General features: G+C 37.0%; 1 protein-coding gene across 4 annotated transcripts in view; it reads left to right on the top strand.

The window, feature by feature from the left end:
* Positions 1-25,243, top strand: part of CTNNA3 (catenin alpha 3) — a 1,563,160-nt gene that overhangs the window by 1,404,780 nt on the left and 133,137 nt on the right. For all 4 annotated transcript variants that reach the window (XM_053663824.1, XM_053663825.1, XM_053663823.1 and 1 more), the window contains one exon: positions 9,773-9,865. In XM_053663824.1, coding sequence (XP_053519799.1) covers positions 9,773-9,865 — 93 coding nt within the window. The remainder of the gene's footprint in view (positions 1-9,772; positions 9,866-25,243) is intronic.

Below are 25,243 nucleotides of genomic sequence, written 5' to 3'. Positions count from 1 at the left end.
AAAACACATTGAATAGTTTTACTGCTTAGTACAGCCTAATTCATATAGAATTTTAAAAAGAAAAGCAGTAACTTGGGGGCGTTTCTTTTTGCAGATCCATTGGTACACTTTTCCTCATTCTGAGGACCAAAGCTGAAATCACCTCAACCCTTGTATAACTTAAAACCAGGGTGCCAGTCTGTGAAATAAGCAAAATATCCTTTAGTTTGGTTTTCAAAGATAATATATCCTTCAAGGTAGGTGGTCCCATGTTTGCTGAGGTCCAGAAATTATATCTGGAATGGGAAAGAGAAGATTAATGACCAATCTGGTGTTGTGCTTGCTGATGGAAGGACTGAAATTCCTGGCTGGCCTTACTCTATGGCTATTATATTCATGCTGTTTGAAGTTCACTATCTACACTTGTAAGTTTTAACTGCTGAACTGCCACATTTAGCATGCACTTGTGACTCCTGAGCCACACTGTTCAGAGATGAGCACTGGGCCCTGCTCTGCACTAACTCTCTATGAGCTGTGTGATGTTGGACAGGTTCTATAAAGCTCAGTTTCCTCAGCTAGGGAATGAAAATGATGACAATTTACCTCTCCAGGTTTATTGGTAACATTGAATAAGAAAAGAAATGTGGAATGATTTGGCAGAATTGTTCATGAATTCTATGAAGGCATCAATTCAAAATGATTACCTCATTATTCTGTTTAAAAAAAGTGTCAAGGCCCTGATTTTGGTCTGGATATTTATAACATTTGAACCTTCCAAAAATATGCTTTCATCCAAATCCTACTCTTCATGGTTTCATTAATCTTTCACATCTTTATTTAAACTTCACGCTGGAATATTTCCTGTGACAGTTTTCATGAATTAGACATGCCGTCCTGGGAATCAGAGTTAGATCACCAAGGCATTACTGGTGAATAAGTGCAGTGATATCAAAAGGCCACTTTCATTTGTGACCCTCTTGCTGATTTACTGTGTGCTTTTCTAAAGCCATCAGCCTCATCGGTGCCTTAGAAGCAGAGGCATGATTGCCCACAACCCTTCTGATAGAGGGACTGTGGCTAAAATATAATCTCCCCTGTGGGATTCTATCATTGCTTTAGTCCTTAGACTGGCCTTATATAGACTTAAGTGATTATAATGATCACCCTTATGATAAGCATCATAATCCAGACTCCACCACAGGGCATCAGATGATTGGCTATCTGATGGCTGTTGGCCTAGGTAGGTTTTGAAGCAGCAAACTTATAGAAACTTATTTTATAAAAAATACATGAATCACTAAGAATCAGGGTTGCATCTCCTGTGACAATTATGTCCTACAGGCTCAGAATTTATCTGCCCAGGTTGTCCTCTTTGACTCCATGTTTTATAACATCCTCTTGTACATAATAGATACATTCTTTCCTTTTACTTTAGGGTATATATATATTTTACATTCTGCAACTTAACTCTGTCAAACTATACTTCAATTGCTGTAGCTTGTAAGGGTTATAATACTCACCCAGACACCTTAGTTTCATCATATGGAATAATTCATATGGTATTATGTTCTCACATACTGGAAGGGAAAAAAGAAATGATTTGTGAAACATACAATAATAAAGGTACCTAGAGGGAGTATTAAAAGGTTTCCTATAACCTTGAAAGATTATAGGAAAATCTATCAATATCTATTGTGGCAAATAGGAACATATTGTTTTTGTTTGCATTTTTATTAATTTTCTTATCTATTTTCTTTCTTATAGTCATTCACTGAATGCTCCCTTTATTGAGCACCTAATATGTGCTGGGTGGTGAGTTAGTCACTCAGGTACAAAACTGTGAACAATACTAGAAGCCTTCTCCTTGTGAGAATGAGATGGTATATTTATTGGGAAATTAGTCATATTTCTAATGAACCTGATAGACTGGAATAAGGTATGTTTCAATCAACTGAACTCAACATTTTTACCAGCTTTTCCCTAATATTGAGATCTCCTAGTACTAGGAACATTTCATCCAAATTAATGTTACATCAAAACATGAGCTCGTAAAATCCTAAAACTCAAAGGACTTGAAGAAATTATTAAATCTTACCTAATTCTGATCTCTCTTTTAAGTAGAAAAATTAGGAGATTTCCCTAAACATAAAGTTAATTGGTGGCAAAGTTAGAATACCCAGGTATTCCAGCTTGCACTAATCTACTCTCTAGTACAACCTTAACAACTTTCTGGCAATATAAGGAATGCCTTCTCAGCTTTCCTTGGGGTACTTCATGTTTATTCCCATCTTCTGCCCGACATTTTTAAGGAAACATCTCTGTATCTCACCATTCAGTCTCAGTCTCAAACCTCCTAACTCTGGTGAATGTCTTTTATTTCTATCTAATAGCCTTATTTTTTATCTTTCTTGAGGGAAAAAATTATTTTATTTGTGTGAAGATGTCCAGTATCTACAATAATAGCCTGTTTATATACATAAAAAGACACTCAAATATGAAAGTCGAGATGACTTCACTTGATTTTTCTAACATGTTTGTTATCGATCAAGCAAACCTGGGCTATCACTGTGTATCTGTACACAATAATTTCTTTATGGCAAGTAAATTTTTAAAAAAATCAATGAAAACAGCTTAATAAATGCTGGTGTTCGTGCTGCAACCAAGTTTGTAATTTTATGGCCATAAATCTTTTGGTATTATCTTCCAGTGTTTGGTTAAGACTAAAATGATTAGAGAGTGCCCTCTTCTGTTGAGTAACCATAATGGTACTATATGGGGTATGAATTTCTGTCCGTGAATTCAGATGTAAAAGAAAACATTACTCTTTATTTTTATTTTTCCTAAGGCAACTAAGTTTGATCTTTGCTCATAAATTCAAACATAGTTCCTGGGCCTCCGGCTCTCCCCCACCACCTGTGTTGTGACCTGTGAGCCACGGTTCTGGAGCAGTAGTTCTCAAAGAGGGTGTCTCTGTTCCTCCCCAACATTTGGAAATGTTGAGAGATATTTTTGACAGTCACGCCTTGGGATGATCCTACTACCCATGGTGGGTAGAGGCTAGGGGTCATGCTAAACATTCCAAAATATTAGAGGCGGCCTCTTTTAACCAGAATGATTCAGAGCAAGTCTTCAATGGTGCCAAAGCTGGGAAGCTTCTAGATTTAGACAATATTCAGGCACCTGAGAGAACCAGCAGTCATTTGTCATTTTCTTACACTAGTTATCAATGAGGAGCTCACTGGGCTAACTACCTCTTTAGGGTTTACTACTTGCTGTTTCAATGAAAAATTTGTGACACAGGACCCTGGTGAGACTTGAAACTGGTCAGGTTTGGTAGATGGCATTTTCTCTGAATTTTTTTGTATCCACACTGCATTGCTAATGGAATATAGACATGCCTTCCTCACCTTCCAAGTGTACAAATTTTGAGCTTGTGAAAAATCTCTGCTCAGAATCTATTGTCTCCAATTTTCATAGGCTTTATATTGGATTAGCTAACAAAAAGTCTGTTTAGTTTTTTCTGTAAAATAAAAGACACATTTTTCATTTGCACCAACAACTTTATTGATTTGAATATTTTGAGTAGGTTGGCCATCTCCTGCTGTTGGCTTCTAGTGGATAGAGGCCAAGGGGTGCTGCTAAACATATTCCAAGGCATGAGACAGCCCCACAGCAAAGAATTATTTGGCCAAAATGTCAATAGTATCAAGAAAATTTGCAAACCACTTTTGACATGTTCAATCAGTCACAGTACCTTCTCCACACACAGCACAAATATTTTTGTGTGAGTGTTACAGCTGCATTTTTACTTTTCTTGAAATAATAAAGCATAATATGCCAAAAATGTTATACATTATCTTTCATTTCAATATGAAAATGGCTGCACAAAAATTCTCCAATTTTGATTTTTTAATGATGCTGATATGACAGCTGTCACAATACAGTCTATCAGAATTGTTTCAAATGAAGTGAAGACAACTAAGCACTAGTAGAGCCGTCATACAGAAAAAAACTAAATGAACTTTTTGGCCAACACAAGAAAAGGTCCAGGAATCTTTATCTCACACTTTCACTTAGTTAAGGAATAATTAAATCAACACCTACATGAAGGCAGAAGACAAAGAATTAAACAGTACCCCTTAGCTCAGAAATGTTCTTATGACCTTCTTGTGATTTATTGGTTATAAAAATAATTCATTTCACTATCCAGTTAGAAAATTTTATTGAGCACACAGTATATGCTGTCTCAGGTGCTCAAAGTGATAAACAAAACAGACAACCCTATTTCTATGGAAGTTATATTTTAATGGGGCAAGACCAAAACTTATCTTCTGTCAAAAAAAGGGAAAAGAAAAAAATAAAATTTGGATTGTAATCATGATAAGAGACCCAAAAGAAAACATATGAAGGGATGAAATAAAATGAAGTTGTGGAGAGGGCTACCTTTAGATAGACCGGCCAGGGAAGAAAGACTAGGGCTGAGCTGCATGGGGAGAAGGACCCAGCATGTGAAAGCTGTAGGAAGAGTGTGCATCACAGGAGAGCAGTGGACACAAAGAGCCAGAGAGCTTGATGTAGAAAGAACAGGGCATTTTTAAAGAGTAGAAAAGAGGCAAATGCATCAGGAATGTTGCTGGTTTCTAAGCATCCAGAATGATAGAGTGCCAGTTTCTTGGGCAGAGGTGTATGTATTCAGTGGGGGCATTTCTTAATTTTCCATTATTTTAAGGAGTATTATTGATATAACTATCCCTATTTTTTAAAGTATTTTAGTTCTGGCTCTCTACTTTGACATTTTAAAGTCACCCTCTGTTATCAGCTCAGCCCAGAGGATCTCACTGAACATGTGATGCCAGCCTCCTGCTTCAGAAGGCTCTCCATTGAGTACTTCCTAACACCTTCTCTGAGTGTTGGCCATCTGTGACGTTGCTATGGTGGTTATGTGATTCAGTGCAGCCAGAGAAGTATAATTTAAGATTAAATCATGTGTATGATTTAAAATTCAATGGTAGTTGTGAGACGAAAACACCAAACAAGACTATGGTGTCCTAAAATTTCTTTCCCTCCCCTCCCCTCCCCTCCCCTCCCCTCCCCTCCCCTCCCCTCCCCTCCCCTCCCCTCCCCTCCCCTCCCCTCCCCTCCCCTCCCCTCCCCTCCCCCAATGTAGCGACCACTGCTTTTTTTCAGCTTTCAATATTAAACATTTACAAAGTCTGTGTAAATGAATTTTTAGTTGTAATGATATGGCCTACCTATCTCACTGGGGATTCTAAAGGATTTAATTTTATAGAAAACTTCGAGCTCCTTAACGTGGAAAAAGACAATATCAATGCAGTCATTTCTATCGCAGTAATATGTATATTTTACATATATTAAAACCACCAATTTACTATGACACTGAAGTTTAATGTTCACTACTGTTTATCGAAGTCCTAGTTTCTGTGAAAAAAACCTCAGCCTAAATATTTTCAACTTCTTTACTTTTCTTGGCCTCTTTTGCATAAATAAACAGAGATCTTCTAAAAATTGTAATCATAAACAATTTTGGAGCATCAGTATTTTCTAGTTACTGAGTAATTTTTTGCTCCATCCTATCATCTTATCCACACAATAACCCTGAGAACTGCGTAGTATTTCTGCCAGTTGACAGGTGAGGAAACTAAGCTTATTTCAAATCACTTTGAGCTCCCTACGCTTCACAATAAATAAGAGTTAAAATAGCAAAAATACAAAACAGTTTTTCTGAATTCTGGTATAAGAAATAAATGAGTAATTACTAAGTTTACTAACACTCTTTCCAGAAATGATTGGACATATTTTTCTTGGTCTTGTCTAGAGACAGCTCAATTTAGAGGAGTTAATTTGCCACATTCTTGAGAATCTGTGTTAGACTGAATCTTTGCAGGGGCCAATGTAATAGATACTTTTACTCTAACACATGATTAAATCAGATCAAGGGGCATCTTTACTTGGGATTTTAGAGAACACAGTGCGTGTGGAGTTTTACTAAATCCGGTTTAGCACAATGACCTCGTGCACTTTCAATCAGGTGAATGTAACTGTGGGCAACTAGTAAGTACCGTATCAATCCCAAATAATAAATTTGGGCTACAGTAAAGGTGTCCAAATGCCCACAGAACTTTTATCAGAAAGTATAAAATGTGATGGAATTGAGGGCAGGAGAGTAAAGAACGAGGAGAAAATCAATAAACGGTAAGAACCAAACTTTCTGAACCCCACTTACATCTGTGGGCCAGGCTCTTACTTAAACTGTGTTGGTACAATTTAATGTCAAAACCAACTTCAGGATGAGGTTTGTTGTCCCAAATGCGGTACTAAGTAATCCAACACTTAAATGGTTAAATAAATTTTCGAAGTCCTGTAATGACTAATTGAAGGGCCAGAATTCAAATTCAAGTCTGCATGTCTCAACAATACAGGTAGGATCTTTCTACCGCATGACCCTGCCTCTAAGGGAGTCTCTCCTTCCCCAGAAGGAAAATTGATGGGAAACGCACACACTGGCCCTCCACCCACACACCCCTTCCAGATATTTAACCCACTGAAGTCATCAGATGAGTAAAAACAGTTTTTAAATTTAATTTTTTAATTACAGTTCACATTCAATATTATATACTGTATTAGTTTCAGGGGTATAGCATAGGGGTTAAACAGTCTTTTATACTCTACACAGTGCCCAGTGATATTTCCAGTAAGTGTGCAATTTAGGTAGCCCGTCCTCCCTCCTCTTTTTAAAAAATTTGCTCTTTCTATTATTATTTGTCTTCAGTCCTGAAGGGATTAATGTTTCATTTAATACGTAAGTATTCATATTCCTCTCTTAGTTTCTACTTGAACTATATACTATTATACATTTGACTTTCTTTTTCAATGCCATTCAGCTGCTTGCCTTACAGAGTGCAGAACGCTGCCAGCAAGTGTTTTGAACACTCCCCTGGTTTTGTTCAAGCAAAGAAGATGTCAGTTGTGGTGGCTCAGCAAGAAAACTCAGTGTTAAAGACAAAGAAAAGCACAGAAATCTGTGGGCACAAACAGGAGGCCTTTCTCTCCCTGCAGTCTCACCACCCAGAATGGTCCTCGTGACTTCTAACAGCAGCCACGGTTCTGAGTTTCTCCTAAATAACTTTATGTTGGGGGTGAATAAAATATTGCAATCAATAATGAAGCTTTCTGTCACTACATCATAGAGTATGACCCAAGTAATAAATACGACACATTTATAAGAAACAGATCACAGTAGGGTCACCAGACAGCCTTCAGTTGTAAAACAGAACACAAGAGAGAGAATTTGGTCAAGTGAATTTATTCAGATGTCATGGGGGCTGGCGATGTGTCGAGGAAGAAAATTGCAAAGATCCTTTCTCAAGCATACTGTGGGGATGGATACACAGAAATGGATAATAATAAATAAGTGACTGTGCAGAAGTTCCCTAGTGGTGAACTCATGTTATTAGTGCCTAAGAAGAAACAGTAAATTGCCCTGTGATCCCAGCTACATTTAATTGCAACTACATTTAGTGGCAATAAAGAAGGACTGCATAGAGAGATCAATATTCATGTAACAATTACTCAGCATATTGGAGGCCTTGGTAAAAGAGGGGTGTTAATATCCTATTATAGGAGTGAAATGAAATAAATGCAAAGAGGTGGATGTTGCTTAGGGCACGTGTCAGAAAACAAAGAATGTGCAAGTTAAAGATCCATGAGATGAGAAAAAAAATCTCAGACCATTAGTAGTTATGAAATCAGTAGTGTTGCTCCACAGTATAAACTGATCATTGCATTTCCATTTCTGGGAAAGGGAAGCTCTTGTCTGCTTCAGAAATCAGCAAATACCCGGTGTGCAGTGCAAGGCTTGAGGGAAGCCAGAGCTGGCCCAGGAAGGCAGGTGCTGCCTCTCTCCAAGTCTTTAGCAGTCAGGGGCATGTAAAAGATCTCCCAATTTCCTCTTGTTTTTCATGAAATAAATGTTTATATTTTAGATTTCTTACCAGGCTGGAAATTACTATTTCCGGCAAATAGTAATTGCTATTTGCAAAGGAATTACTATTTAAAGTTGAGGCTGTAAACTAAGACAAATTTTAAGTTAATTCTTATTAAGTACTTTTACTTGCTTCTGCAATAAGGACTGATATCTTTAAATTATTATCCCATTGAGATGAAGGGAATAAAAACCTTGAACTAGAAATAACACCATAAAACAAAAACAGTTTACTTTGGAATACAGGAGATGGAAGAACAGCAAAGGTATTTCTGTATTAGTTAAAACAAGTATTAGAGCAAGTATCTGTCGTTGCTGTTCTACATTTTCTTTTGTTCATATCTACCTGTCTTTTTGGGTATCACTGATAATTTTGCTTCATTCATTCCAAAGCACGCATGTGCTAGGTGGTGGTGACGTGATAGTAAGCAGGGTAGGCCCAGCCCTTACCTCACAGAGTAGACAGTTCGATAGCTGGCTGCCTAATTCAACAAACAATGACACAGTGAGGTATGGTTAGCATTATGATAGTGAAAGTGGGGGGGTCGAGAAGGGTGTGGCAGAGAAGCTCACCCCAGTCTGGGGAGTTCCTGAGCAAGACACCTCTGAACAAAGAGGTGTTTAAGTTAAAAGTGAAAAAAGATGGAAGGAAGTTAACTCTTGATAACAGATACTGGAGTTCATGTTAAATTATTTATTCAATTCTTAGAAAATTTCATTTCTCAATCATTTGTGGCATTTTGATGTTATATGGCTTTAATGATAATTATTCCATTAACCTATAAATACCTTGGTTTGTGATAACCACATACCGTTTAATGAAATTGCTACTCACTCAGAAAAAAAAAACTCCTTCTGATCAGTTTTGCCTTCTTTCCTTTCAGAATTTATTAGGATATGAATATGAAAGTAACAAATAAACAAATGGGGTAAATAAACCAAAACACATAGTCACAGACAGCTGTGTGGTGACTACCAAAGAAAAAGGGAGGTGAGGGTTAGGATTGTAAAGTGTGAAGGGGTCAGATATGGTGAAGAAGGTGATTTGACTTTTGGTGGTAAACACAGTGCAACATACATGCTGTATTCTAGAACTGCACACTTGAAACCTATACAATCTTATTAACCAGTGTCACCCCAATAAGTGTCACTAAAAATTTATTAGCATATAATTCATACACCATTAATTTCGACATTTTAAAGTGTGAACTTCGGTGTTTTTGGTGTATTCGCAGCATTGTGCGGCCGCTGCCACCATCTCATTCCTGAACATCGTTCCTGCAGAGAAACCACGCACCTGCTGGCAGCAGTGCCCACTCCCTCCTCACCCACTCCTTCCTCTGAGAGCCACTAATCAAAGTTTTGTCTCTATAAATTTGCCTATTCTAGACATATCCTGTAAATGAAGTCATACACTGTGTAGTCTTTTGTGATTGGTTTCTTTCACTTAGCATAATATTTTCAAGTTTCACCCATGTTGCAGCATGTATCAGGACTTCATTCCGTTTTATGGCCCCAAAATATCCTATCAATTGAATTTACTATGTTTTGTCCATCCATTTATCAGTAGATATGTGTTCGACTTGTTCCCACTTCTTGGCTAATGTGATTGATGCTGCTGTGAACATTTGTTTACAAGTTTTGGGCAGCATATGTTTTTATTTCTCTTGGGTGTATGCCTAGGAGTGAAATTGCAGGGTCATATTGGTCTCTACGCTTCCTTTCTCAGGTGCTGCCAGACTGTTTTCCATTCTGTATTCCCAACAGCAATGTTTTGCTTTGTTTTTATAGACCCCAGAGGAACTGGAGGATGTTTCAGACCTGGAGGACGATCACGAGGTCCACAGTCACACCAGCATTCAGACCGAAGGGAAAACAGACCGGGTATGTCCCCTCCCTGTGGGGAGGGATGTGTCCCCCGCACTTGCCTGGTCAGTCCAGGCAGCTTCTCATGGGTGGGACCCCTGGACCTAAAGCTGGCTCTGCAAAGTCAGGGAGAAGAGCGTCCGGAAGCAGGAACAGCAGCCCCAGGGGAATGATTTCCCCCACCCTGGGAGCACACCGGACACAGTTTCTGGTCAGGCAGGGAATCACCTCATAACACTCTTGATCTTTATAGCAGTCATGGGAATATACAAGTGAAATGCGTATGTTTGTTTAGAGTAGAAACGAGAGACCAGGAAGTTGTAAATATACTCTGAAATTCTAGAGCAAAAAAAAGAACATGACTTTATAGGCAGCACTCCTTTTCTTCCTTTCTGCAACGTCCTTTTTCTCCCCTACCCTCCACACACCCCTACACACACACCCTCCAGAGATATGAATCAGTTTCTCAATGACTCTGAGATAGGGTACTTCACCTGACTTATGCCCACTGCTCGGGAATCTGTGAAAGTTTGGTTTCCTAGATCCTGACAGTTTGCAACTGCGGACCCAACTGCAGTACCTTGGCTGGAAGGCCAGGCAATAGAGTGCAGTAGCTGAGACTGTCAGGGGACACCACGAGCCAGCCACTTCTTGCTGTGTTACTTGGAAAACTCACTCAGCCTTTCTCTACCTCAGTTATGTAATTTGTAAAGTGAGGATGGCTCTCTATAAGGACTATCGTGGCATTAGGTAAATCAACTAATAGAACACTCAACACAGTGCCTAGCTCACAGTGAGTTCTCAATGATTGGTTATCATTACTTGTAGAAATTATAGCAACAGTATAATTATCATTATTAGTATTACTTAATTAGTTTAATTCAGTGCCTAAAATTTAGAAACAGATGGAAAAATAGAAATTTAAGAAAGTTACATATTTTTGAATCTTTAGGTGACCTAGGACTGGTATATATGTAACAACACTTTTGTTTTATCAGAGGTGTTGCTTTTTTTTTGAGTTTTTATTTCTTAGTGATCATTCGAGTTATTTATCAGACCTCCAGAAACCAGTTCATGTTGGGAATTGTCCGGGGACACACAGCATCTGGAGATAGTTTTCTTCAAATCTAGTAGGCAGTAAGAAATCAAACCTCACAGTGGGATTGAAAATAAATGTTGCTAGTGGTGAACTTTGCCCTTGCTTTTAGTGAAGTGACTGAGTGACTCACTCAGGCTTCTGCTGAGCAACCAGAGGTGCCAGGTAATTGTCAGAGCTTACAAAGGAAGTGCCGGGGGGGAAACTTCTGTTAAAATAAAGGCAACTTTTAGGACTGTAGGATTAGAACAAACATGCTTTGATTCTCACTCGTGCTTATCCCATGAAAGCAAAAACCCTTGGTTAAGGCCCTTCAAACTTAGAACATTCAAATTTCTTCATCAGAATAACAAGAAGAATAATATCACACCTTCTCACAGCGCTGCTGATAACACCGAAAAATAATAATGCAAATGAGAATGTTTTATAAATTTTAAAATTATATGCCAGAAAGATAAACTTCTTATTGCCACTATTTTTGTATGTATTTATGTCCTTGGGCAGCATTATAGGTCATAGATATCTACCCGACCGTTGTAGGGTATGAAGTTGATGATCACTATGATCTTGGATCTTAATAATCTTTCATAGAAGCCACAGTAGCTAACCTGGTGAAAGGCACTCTGAACCTTCTCTGGACCAGAGATCTGTGTTCCACTGAGCATAGGACCCCCGTGATCCAGTTTATCTGGAATGACCCAGGAGACAGCCTCACAACTGCCTAGTGACAAGATAGATCCCTGACCATCAAATCTACTGGGAGCAACATTATATTCAACCTGGCCGCTCTCTGCTTTCATTATTCTTCCCTGCATAAATTCCACATAGCTCGGATGTTATTCCCCTCTTGCCTTGAGGTTTCCCTACTACTGCTATGTGGAACCCCTCATAAAGATGCTCAAATATTTTGACACATACACCCCCTCGTGTGAGGCACTAATACCCCAGAAAGCAAACCTTGAATAATACTCGTCCATTCCTTGGATGGACCACTTTGAAGTTCATTTTCCACAGGTTCTGAAAAGTTCCCCAGGAAGATCATGTTGAAATTCCTACCACATTGATCAAGTTGATAATACAATCTCCCATTGGCCTTCATTTCTTTATTCATTCTTTCCAGGCTCCCGGTTCTATTTCCTAAGACCTATTCCCAAAATAAACCACCTTTCATTCTTAGACTTTCCTTTTGGGGGAAAACACAAAAAGGTAGTCCCTTCACATATACTATTTATTTATTTCATTAATTCTGCTATATTGATATTGTTTTACTGGTTTTACTAACAAGATCACTGAGGCTCAAATTTATATACCTTATCTAGTAAGTAGATTACGTCTGCAGACCAAAACCTTAGTGATTGACACGTGTCCGTTTACTTATAGAGTTAGTAGAATGATTCCTTTATTAAAAAGCAAACAAATAATCACCATTACAACAAATCTGATACATTATTGATGGAATGAAATAAAACAGAATAAAGGATGCTGAAGTGGTCTGAAAAAAGGAGGGATATAAACTTAAATTTAAAGAGTAATTATTGTAGAGTATGAATAATTTAACTCAAATAACATCCTCATTGAACATCTATGTTGTGAGTTAATTAAAACAGATTTCTTTCTTGTACCTGAAGTGTGTGTAATAGCTGACCAAGTAGGATAGCTCAAATCCAGCTCCCACCCAAATCACCTGACCAGAGACAAGACCGTGTTTAGGCAGGTTTTATGATCTCCCCCCAGCATCTTGCATCATCCCGTATCTCTTCAAGTCACATCTCTGTGCTTAGGATCTATTCATACATTTAGTCTTATAACCTTTTAAGACTTTGTGTTTAAATTCTATGCAGTATTACTAAAGTTTGTGTTCATTGATCTGAGTGTACCTATTGACATATTTGCCATGTACCATTGAGTTTGAGAAGATACCATAAATTTTTGAAGTGGGATCTGTTGAGAATTTTGTGAATACTTATGCCATGACCAATGAGGAACTTTTGGTCACTGTGCAAGACAAGTGTTTCGGTTCTTTCTGTTTGCTGCTGTTACTAAGGAGTACATGCCTCTTTGGTTTTTGTATTATGCAGGCTCTGCTATACTGAACATACACTAAAAACAATTTTAGAAACTGTTTAGTAATGGAGTGACAGTTATTTATTGTCACTTTCCTTTCCTTTTTACTCCCAGTAGCTTGGACTCAGTGAGATGTTACTGCTATCATCAGTGGAAAATGCCACAGGGCATCGTAAAGGTCCATAACCAACAAATAATGATTTAGAGTCCATGGTTGAGAATGAAATAATAAAGGACCAATAGAAAACGCAAAAGGAAGTGGCAGCAGAACAGCAGTAGATATTAGTGACTCTCTTAATTATTAAACTTGAATACTCACTGGACCAATACTGTGGTTATAGCCAGCGATCAGGCATTTCACAGGGATTGCAGTACAGGAGTGTGTGTGCCACAGGTTTGGAGAACATTCTTCGAAGAGCTCATTGTTTATTTTGTTCATGCTCTTAGCAAGAAAAACAGAGATGTATTTTATCTTAAAAGTTAAATTTGAAAGAGACATGAAAATGTCTATGAAAATAACCAAAATATCTATGACATATCTTTGAAAATAAGTATTCTGATAAGTTTTTGTATGTTCTAAATGCCTCCCAAAATATTATACTAAATACATACTAAGTAATATTTTCTATTTAAACACTTCATAGTTTACAGAATACTTGTAAATCAGTGTCGTATTTAACCAAAGCCCTGGAGTTTGGTTATTTGTTTATTTATTTATTTTTACTAATTCGCCTCAGAAAGTGTCATTAGTTTGGGTCAGCCAGGTAGACTGGGACCGTACTCCAGGTCTATTGAACCAACTGCACTTTCTCCAGGGCAGCACTCTTGGGTAGAATGTCGGCGTGCCTTAGGCTCTCATTTTGCAGTTCTTGCCATAGTCAGTGTTATAGAGTCCATATTATAATTCCTCTACTAGAAAGAAGACTTGTGAAACTGAGGATCATAAGCCTTAGTATCAGATCTGTTTAAGCCTCGCAAATTTCTAAATACCCAGTACTGTAATCTCCCATCAATAACAAAATCATTTTGTTGATTACCACTGGAAACTAAACAGTAATGCCCAGACCCTGACAGCATCCCAGGCAGATCACTTGCCATAATGAAGCAGAGTAAGGGTCAAGTAGTCATCCAGCAGAAGACCACTTAGGGCAGTAATCTGAGGCCTCCAAGTATAGAACCCAGGAGGTAGAGGCCTTTACTCCTCACTCAGTCTCTTGTCACGTTGGCTTCTGTGATATTTCCTTACAGGAGTATTTCTAACATCTAGAAAATTTCTCCTGGGTTCTTGTAACAACAGAGACTCAGGAAATTGCTCAAGTGTCAGCAGGTTAGCAGCTAAGGGTGTGTTCCAAAAGCCTTTCTGGGTACAATTATGGATTTAAAAATACTCTTAAAAAATTCTTTCCTGAGGATGTGATTTTTTAGTTTAGACAGAGAGGAAGAGAGGGAGAGAAACATTGATCGGGTGCCTCTCATTCATGCCCTGACTGGGGACTGAACCTCAGCCTAGACATGTGCCCTGACCAGGAATCGAACTTGTACCTTTCAGTTTGTGGGTTGATGTACCAAGCAAGTGAGTCACACAAGCCAGGGATAAAAAGGCTCTTAATAAAATGGATTGAGAGAGAGTTTTGCAAATGAAATGGATGACCAAGTGACTCATTGTTTCTAGCATGTAATGTGGAAGTTAAGAGTATGCCTTAGGGGCCACACAGACCTTGTTTCAAATATGGGTTCCACCAATTACCATGCATACAGACTCAGAAAAGTTGCTTTATATTTTTAACTTTCAATTTCATCATTTGTAAAGATCTGATAATAATTATAGTACCTATTTTATGTGTTTTTGAAGATTAAACTAGATATACAAAAAATTTCATTTAGCACCTGGCACATAAGAAATGCTCAATACAATTCGATTTCTATAGAAATGAATTTCATGGTCCATGTAGACTGGTGTGTGGTAGTGCTGTACTTTGACTTCCTCCTGAGAGGCTCCTGGAACTTTGTAAACACAAATCTCTTAGTGTTCTGATAGGTTACTTCTGTCGTCTGGTGTTTTTTGGTGCTAAACATTTTTGACACCCTAGACATCTATTCACAAAAGTCTTTTGAAGTTGTTTTTCTCCAGGAGAGGGACTTATTAGGAGCTACTTTAAGAGGTTAGAAGTAAGATGGTATTACTTAATGATCCTGGTGCTTTTATGTGTCTCTATAGTCACATTAATATAAAAATGAAATAGTGACCACAAATAACAACTCTTGATAGTAAGATGAAACAGAAGATTTGACCCAATAATTGTTGTTTTTACTTTCTTTATTATTGAAAGCCTGAGAGGGTTTTTTTTTCTTTGTGAAATTTTGGTATCTCGGTGTTACATTAGTTTCTGTATGAGTCCTGTTACCTTCATCAAGTTACATAGGGCATCCTTTCCTAGTTTGATGATACTTAATCATAAAAAAGGGAAAAACAAGTCGTTCTGATATTTATAGGACACGTGTTGAAGAGAGTTTTGCAAGTAGTAGTTTAAAATCACTTTTTCTTTCCCTAACCCAGTCCATGGTCCATGAAGAATATATATTCTAGTAAGTTTTCCGTCTGCCTACATAGCTTGAAAGTTAATAAAGCCTAAAAACTAAATCAAGGATTTTGTTTCCATCTCTCAGAAGTTAAACTTTGCTCACATTGTCTTGCAGATAAGAAGGAAAGAAGGGCACTCGTTCAGTATTGTATACAGCCAGACTTTTATTAGAAGATATTTAAAGCCGTAGTCTCTAACTGCTGAAATTCAGTTAAATGAATCATAACATCAAAAATAAAACATTTAAAAGTTTACAATTTTAACTGTAGTAATATCATAGTTCAGCATAGAAATGTTATATAATCTTTTAAATGATACATTATTCATATTTTTAATGATCCAAAATTAAAGAAATTGTAACATCCAGTCTTTATTTGTATGATGGCTAAGATTTATCATATCTTTAATATCCTATTCACCTAAGAGCAAATAGTTTGTAAACTTGCTCTGCTTTAAAGAATATCTTTGAGGCCACTGGATCTATATAAGCTCTATAAATAGAAGTAAATTATGACAGAAATAAGAACAGTTGCCTAGGTTACTGAACACAACCTCAAAACGTTCACAGCAGCAAATGAATTGGAGAATATCAACTCTTTAAATACTGGAGAGGATTCTTCATGATAAAAAAATGCAAAAGTCATGAGCCTACTGACTTCATATTGCTGATGGGGAAGCTTTCTCATTGCTGTTTTTCAGTATGCAGTTAGCTAAATATCCTCTACCTTGAGAATAGAAAACATGCCATAGGAGGGTGCTTTATTTTAAAAACCAGATGCATTTTAATATGCCCTAATTATTATCAGATTACATTCTCAAGAAGTCAAATTTTGATGAATTAGCCTGCAGCATATATACAAACATGACCTCATTGCCATTTTTATAATAAAATTAGGTTTAGGTTACTGTGGAAAACATAGCTGGGGTAAACCTAGACAAAAATATATTATCGAGTGCCAATACAATAGTCAGTGAATTCTCTAAGCATTGGTATCTACAATTGCAGTTGTGAGTTTGACAATAGCTCTGCTCTCCCATCTTTCTGAATGTTTATTCTCAGTATGTCATGGTTTCCTCTTTCTCTATCCACTTCTGAAGCATTAGGATTCACTAGAGTTATGATGTAAGCCCCATTGTTCTCTAATTCTTCCCACTCTTTCTGTCAATTCTCATACAGTCCCACCAAGACTTCAAGTATCACACACAAAGGTCCTGTCACCTGAGCTCTGGCTACATACTAGTACACCTGTAAGTTTGTTCTCCTCAGCTATCTCACAGACACCTGTGGCACACACTATTTCAAAGCCTGTATGCAACACATTACCCCATAAATATTTCTTCTGAACTTCTATACATTTGTCGCACAAGTCTGAACCCTTCTCAAGGCTAATTATACATGTTCTGTTTTATTATCCTAAATGTTTTCTGAACTTGTCGATTGTTTCACTACCTCCACTATCACTACTTTCAAAGAACAAATTTTTTTGGACAAAGTTAAATATAAAAGGGAGACTTTTTCAAGGATATTAATAACTAGTAAAAATAATTAACTAATTACTAATAGGAGAAAGACACCAGATCTCAGTCTGAGTTTAATTTTGCTGAAAAAAAAAGGCTGAAGATTTTTCATAGATAGGACAAGAGGGATAGTAGGTCATCTGTGTTTGCTAATTCACTTTACCCAAAGAAAAAGTGAATTTTCTCTGTGTTTATATGACAAGAGGCAGTTTTACCACTTGGAGCAAGGTGTCCTCTAATATTACACTATGAGTCTCCCACAGAGACCAGGAGATAGGGTCTCCATCTTTGATAATTGCATCTCAGAAAGAGGGCTTCCTGGTCCTTGAGAAAGATAAGGACCTTATAACTCCCTAGGGTGTAAAATTGATGGAAAGCATTTAAATGTATTTATATTTCAAATGGGCATAGAAAATATTTACAATTATAAATTATGTAAAGTACATGCTTTTAGGAAAGGAGGTCAGGGGCCTAGCGGCAGGAAGAAGCCTGTTCAAAGTTTAGTCGAGCTAATGGGAGATGGAGAGGCTCAAATACGCTGACCAAGCATATGTGATGATGGGTGAGTCAACTGGACATGCTAAAGAAGTAGATATTGCATAAAAGAGAGGAAGGAATCAAGGACAACTCAAGGTTTTTGGCTTGAGAGCTGGGAATGTTGACTTCCTATTTATACAGGGCCTAGCACAAATAATGCCCCTCTTCTATTACAAAATCATAAGCATGTAGCTCTGTAATATAAGAATATCACACTCAAGCACACCATATGATATTATAGGTGAGATGTTTAAATTAAAACTATAAATTATTACACCCATATAATTACCCTACCAACCACACTCAAGTAGGCCTTACTTCTGCTGGACCCTGTATTGATAAGAGGAAGACTGAATTAAGCAGGTTGAGAACAGTTGGAAGATCAGAAATTAATTTTGGATATGTGTGCTTTAGAAAGTCTATTAGACAACCAAATGAAGATGTCAAGTAGGCAGATTTGAAATTGACAAGCTAGACTGGAGGTCATTGTACATGCATGGGTTTATATTACAAATTTACAACCTTCTAAATTTATAGTAAAGTTTTATATATTATGGTGACCATTTGTTTTTCTTCAAAGACACTGATAGCTTCAGGTCTAGTTTCAGACCTCATTCTTCCCAAATCTCTTTTCTGACATACTAGCTCATTGAAATATCAATTTTTTGAAAGGCCACTGCTGGCCACCCTGCTTAAAATGGCAACCCCAAGTATAGTCCACCCACTAGACAGTAAATTTAATGAAGGCAATAATTTTAATCTTTTTTCTCCATTGTGTACTTTCCATAGTTAAAACAGTGCTGGGCATGTAGTAAATATGCTATGAATATTTACTGAGTGAATAAATGAATCTATGATGTTGACCATAAATATGCTTTGGGAAAAGGAATATGTACAGAAAATGTGGTGGGAGGGCAGTTATTTCAGACAAACCATTTGTATCCAACCAGTATGTAATTCATCTTCCAAATAAATAGGATAATTTGTATTTTTAAAAAATAGTGTCTTAGCAAATAATTGCCTACATGATAGTCATTTGGAAAAACAATTTCTGAGGCTGTTTTTCAGGCAATTCTTTGGCTCTTTGAGTTTAGAGTTATTTGTGCTAGATATTTGGGTGCCATGTGCTGCCCTTTTGCTAATTCTCTGAATTTTACCTTTGAAAAAGTCTTATTGATTTTAATGTTAAAATGTAAAATATATAATTAAGTAATCTTGAATTTTTAGTCTCTGGTAAAATGTGAAATACATATATAATTTCTTACCCTTATATTAAAGACAGTGTATATCAAATAAGGTAATAAAAAAGAGCTGAAAACAAAATACTCTTTTAAAACCTCCTCTGATATTCTAAACATGACCTGCACACTGAAAGTACCACAGTCTAAATCTAGGCCTGTTTATGTGCATATTTTCATCAGTGAGTGATTATTAACCTACATTTATTCTTGGGAAATGTGATTATGTCTGTCTGATAATGAGCTGTACGGGTTCTAGCACTACACATATCTGAGCCTTAGTTGAAATCCCTTGTAAATATGAGTGGACATAGAACATAAATAGTTCCTTCAATGTGGAATCATCAGCTTTATAAAGCTCAAGAACTTGTAAGAAACAGAGCTTTTTATTTTTTTATTTTATTTTTTTTCCCTCTGCATGCTATTTTTTTTATTTAGTTATTTTTCAAGTACAGTTTTTTGTCTATAGACAAGAAACAGAGCTTTTTAAAAACGTCATCCCCCTGCCCTGGCTGGTGTCACTCAGTTGGTTGGATTGTTGTCTCATGGACTGAAACATCACGAATTCAATTCCAAGTTAGGGCAAATGGCCAGATTGCAGATTTGATCCCTGGTTGAGTGGAGTGCATGTGAAACCACAGCTAATCAATGTCTGTCTGTCTGTCTGTCTCTTTCTCTCTAAAAGCAATGAAAAAATGTCCTCGAATGAGGATAAAATTAAATTTTTAAAAAAGTCATCCCCAGACATGTCACCAGATTTCTAAAATAATTCAAAGAAAGAAAACACAGTTTCTGGAGCCAGACCCTCAAGTTTGAACCTTGACTGTGCCACTTATAGCTGCTGACATTGTACAAGTTAACTTCTCTGTGTCTCTGTTTGCTTATTTTAAAAATGGACCTACTCACACCAAAGGATTATTGTGAAATTTGCGAGCTAACAGTCACAAGATGCAGTACATATTTAAGTGGTCAAACTTAAGTGAGCACCATCACCCCCAGTACCACTATCATTATCATCAGTGGCATTTGTTGAATGGATGCATATTTATGAGATCTCTGCCAATTATGCAGGTTGGCAATATTCACTCTCCCGATAAGTCCTCTTCAGGTTTTCCAGAACATTTTGTGGAGAGAGAGCCAGTTTGACTGATGAATCTAACTAAACTTCCTCCTATGGTCAAAGGTCTTCACAAAGGCTGTCATGAGTTTATAAGCAATTTGTTGAATGGGTTGTCCTTGAATCAGATGCCTGGCTCTGGTCCATCTTTAAGCTGCAGCTAAAAATAAAAGAACCTCTATGTTGTTTCCTTGGGTGGGAGGTTATAGGAGAAACAATATTGGGCCACAAGGAGCTGTTACTGGGTGTGTTGGATGTCAAGATAGTCATATAAAATAGCGTACCATAGACAAGCAATGCCAGACTCTTGCCAGGGAAGGTTAAGAGTTATCTGAATCCAAGAAATGTTCAGGAAGCACTTAAGGTATAATTCATGGTCCTAATCACTTGGAGCTTGCAATCTAAGATGTAACAGTTGAAATGTGTGCAGGGAATGTGTATTTAGCAGAAGAACAATGCGAAAACGCTGCCTCCTGGCCAGAAAAATATTCACTTTCCACATTAATGAAGATAAGCGCATATTTCCCAGTAGGGAATTTGGTAGTTTATCCTCAATTCAAGTCTATGAATTGAGAATATACAGCAGTCCTCTCTTCAGGTTGTGAAGCTACAATGAGATGCTGAAAGTATTCCTCATCAGTCCAGGGAATTTGTAAAGTATAAATTATATATTTCCAAAGCAACCATTTGGAAGATTTTGATCTCTTCGATTTCCACCTATCATCAGCTCATCTTTCAAATTAAAAGTGACAGAGCTACATTAGTGTTCTCTCTTCTTGCTTAAGCTTCACTAGAGATAAGAGGTCCAAATCCCTCTACAAGCAAAAAAACCTAGTTACAGACGAAAGAACCTAAATAGCAATGAAGTACTTTATAGTTTTAATTGGCCTGAAGATTAGACTTTTAAAAGACTAAAAAATCCTCCAAAATTAGCAGTAACACATATTTACCTTTTACTGGGGCTTCTGATGGCACTTTAAAGATTCCCATACTATTAAAAGTGAATTTAAAAATATCATTAAAAATTCTTCTAATGCCCTGTTATGTTAAAATTGTATGTCTATTCTACTTTAATAGATTTGTCCCTTTGGATAAACTGTCTTCTTCAGCAGCCTATTAAATTAAGAAAAAAATTATATATATGAAAAGTAAAGAAATTGACTGTTAGGATACCACATTCACATAATATGTCCTGAAGTATGCTCTTTGGAAAGTTGGAATTATCATGGCCTTCCACAGAGAAGTCGACATGACAGGAAAATATCCTCCTGGTTTAAATATATATTTCCTCTAAAGCCACACTTCGAGGTAGATATCACTCTACCCACTTCAAAAATATAGAAAAAAAAGTGATACAGGGAAGTTATAGAAGTGCCCATAGCGCATGATGGGAAGTGACAGACCTGAGACAGTCAGTCCTCGGCATGCTTGTCGCAAGGACCTGCCTCTACTCCTCTTCCGCCTGCACGACACAGCCACCTTTTCTGTAGTTCATGCTTTAGATGAAACTATTTCAATAAAACCTGTCTCTGCACTCCCAGCAAAGTGTGCTAGACTTATGGAGACTAATATAAACTTTTGGACTGAAAATCCCATTCAAATGGCAGGAATCTACATTTTGAAATTGAGCTGCACTGAAGCAGAATCTAGGCTGTTATACACCTGCTGCCCACATCCATTTGCTTGCAACTGTACAGTCGTGAGTGTAGCAGTAGATTGGTGTGGTTCTATGAAATGAGGAAGTTAAGGACTAGTGTAACCACCTTTTCCTAACGTTATATAAATGGGAAGATGGTGAAAAGGAATTACATTTCCAAAACACAGTTTGTGAAAATATGCAGGACCCCCTGGTTCTGTTTGCTTTTATTTTTGCAAGAGGTGCCTGAGAGGTGGATGAAAGAGCCCTGGGTTTGGATTCACCATCTCTGGGGTGAGTCTTGGCTCCTTTTATTAGTTATACACAATGGTACGCATAGTCCTATTTCTTTATTATTTCTTTGAGATTCCGGTTCTTTATAAAACTTCAGTTCAGACAATACCTACATTGAGGTGTGGTAATTAGAAAGAATGTATAAAAAATATGTTTCACAGTGATGAAAACAGATATCTAACACCTGTTGAATTGTATTAATGTAACAGTATCTATAAAATATACTAATATCTAATAATAAGGGACTCAGATGGTATGCAGTGAATTAAGTATGAGCCCTCTAGGTCAAGATGAACCAAAGTTAAAAAATACAGTTTATGCTTTAATTTGCAGGGAAAAAATAGAAAAGCAGGCATAAGGAATGGGAATAAAGGGAAGGAAAAAGGGGAGGGAAGAGTCACCATAGGGTAAGGAAAGAGCTCTCTTCACCAAACAAATAGTGTGCAATGAACTGAAGAATATAACTGACACATCTGGGCTAGATAAAGAAAGTAATTACGAATATGTATTTTTGTGACCTGGGGATAATAAAGGCCTTTCTAACTATGATAAAAAAGAAAGAAAAGCAAAGGAGGAAACAGATAAACTTTATTCTTGAGAACACAAGAGAAAAGAATCTAAAACAAAACACAAAATCAAATCGGAAAAGCTATTAAAAAGCAAACCTCAATTTGAGATAAATTTTTATAACAAAGTGTTTCTATATAAACAGTTTATCATCAATTAGTAAGAAAAGATGACTATCTCCTCTGGCTTCCCCCCACCACTAGAAAAATGAGCATAGGACCTGGTCAAGATATTTACTCAGAACACATGCACATGTACAGTAACCATTAAAGAAATGTAAAGGCAAACAGCAATGAAATGCTATCTTCTTAGCATATTTGCAAAAATAAAAAGTGATATCTATGGTTAGAAAAAAATTTTTGGAAAACAGACACAACACTGTGGGGATGCTAATAAGAGTAAAATTCTGAAGAGATTTCAGAAATTATGCATTGAAAGCCTTTATAAATTTTTTTCTTTGTGTCTAAGATTTTTCTCCAGTTATATATATTTTTAGATGCAGAAAGGTATCTATTATAACCTACATGATATAGAAATATGTACACACAGCCATTCAAACATATATACCTACCCATCTATCTGTATATACACATATATATGGAAATAAAAATATTTCATAATCAGTGAAAGCTTATAAATAGATGATACTGGATATATGTGATGGATTAAGAGGGATGAAAATCTATGACAAAGCTGTATTTTTACAGGCATTGAGATACTTAATATTAAGATGTTGAAAGAATAGGAAATAACAGAAAAGTATACATATGATATGATCTCATTTCTGTAATATAATTTGTAGAAATAGTCTCATATATATGTGGTATTCAAGGATAGCCACTAAAATATCACTTTTAAAATCTCTGATGTAAAAATATTTTTTACAAATACACAAGTACTATATATGAGAGTAATGGGACAAACAAAGAAGTCATAGTACTGTTTACAGTTTATGCATAATTTTATACACCCATAATGTCCAAACAAACCTAAGGAAAAAATACCAGTCATTTTACCAACAAGAGAAAAACGTGATTATAAATTCATTCCATTTTCTGAAGTTTCTTAGAGGTTACACTAATAAAAAGGGTATACACTTTTACGGACTATTTAATAAAGCATGTGTTTTAAATCCTGGAGTAAGAGATTTCTGTCTTCTGTTGTTTGATGGAAGCTAGTGATTTTCTTCTCAAACTGGTGAAATATCCCTTTACTTCCAAACAGTAAAGAGCACTACTTCCTGATCAAATCCAACATGTTGAAGTTTAGATGCAAACTAATAAGCAAATGGGGTCTATGTCAATGATAAAAACCACAGTTTCAGTGACCAGTTTCTCAGTCTGGTTCTAACTGGTAGAGTAGAAAGAACTTCACCACTTCAGTGCTATTTCTAAAGTATTATTGATAAGAGTGATTGAAAGCAAAATACAAATTAACAGACAGAGAAGTGTGCCAGATACCATGAGCTCCACAACCTGACCCGCACATTGGGATCAGCAGGAGCCAGTGTCCGCTGACCCTTGTCAAAACATTCAGTGGAAGGCAGGACTTCTCAACTAGTTACCCTTTGGGTCAGATAAAGCCTCATTGTGGGGAGTCGTCCTGTGCACTTTCAGATGTTTAGCAGCATCTCTGACCCTGTTGATGCAGAAGCATCCCCACCCCAGCTGTGACAATGAAGAACATCCCACGAGACTGCCAATGACAATGAGGCAGGAATTAGAGGGAAAGACAGAGGTAAAACCAACCATAGTCCTAGCCATTTTTTCTTGGGAAAGTTTGTGCTTTTTGATTGGATCCTTCCTAATTATTCTTTGTTAAAATAGCTCTTCTTTTTAAAATAAAATAATAGTGTTAGTGGATGGTAAGTTACTTTGTGATAAATTCTGCTACCACCTTTTTGTTTGTTTCTTTGTGTTGGATGTGGATACATGTATGTATGCACACACACATGCATGTGTGCATGTGTGTGTGCATACACATGTGTGTGTTATGGTCTTGCTTGGTAAAATAGAATAATTTGCAATATACACATCATACGTTTTTTTCCCTACTTCTTTTTCTTTTAATTTACAGGTCTGTGCAAAACCCATACTTCATTACATTTGCCAAAACATTCCGTCTCATCTTTTACTTTGAATCTGTTTCTAATTACTATAGATTTTGTCTGTGAGCTGTTTGTATTGAGGCTGCTGTAGTTGAAATGTTAAATATCTTTCTGGAAGGTTCTTCCATACACCCTGGAATGTTACCTTTGAAAGCTTAACCCACTGAAACCTTCATTATATTACCTTTTTGTGCTAATCCATAGGCACAGCTCCATCTGTGTCCTGCCCCAGGGCTAAGTCAGGCTCACGTGTTAGATGCTGCCTCTTGAACAGCGTCGTCTCGTGTCTCGCTCCCGAGTGGAATTTTACTCAGAACAGCCTCGTGTGCTGCTAAGTGCCCCTCTAATCCAGATGTTTGCCTCTCCAAATTCACATCCAGAAGACAAGAAGAATTATGCTTTGTTTATTTAATTTCCTGGTGCGTTCTGCCCATATGGATTTAGATGATACACATTCAGTGTGTCGTTGGTGCTGCTGATGTGGGGTAGGTGTTGCTATTAACCCTGTGTTTTTGTTATCGCAGCAGTAAAGGAGTTTTGCCAGTTTCAAATCTCAGGCAGTAATTGTACCAGATTTTAGTTTAAATACTCATGTAAAATAATAGTTTGGAACAGCGTTTTAAAAAGGAATTGACTTACC

This window comes from Artibeus jamaicensis, unplaced genomic scaffold, assembly GCF_021234435.1.
Source record: "Artibeus jamaicensis isolate MK-2021 breed Jamaican fruit bat unplaced genomic scaffold, CSHL_Jam_final contig_332, whole genome shotgun sequence".
NCBI classification, from domain to species: Eukaryota; Metazoa; Chordata; class Mammalia; order Chiroptera; family Phyllostomidae; genus Artibeus; species Artibeus jamaicensis.
The sequence above is the reverse complement of the archived record's forward strand: the minus strand, read 5'-3'. Positions and strand labels throughout refer to the sequence as shown.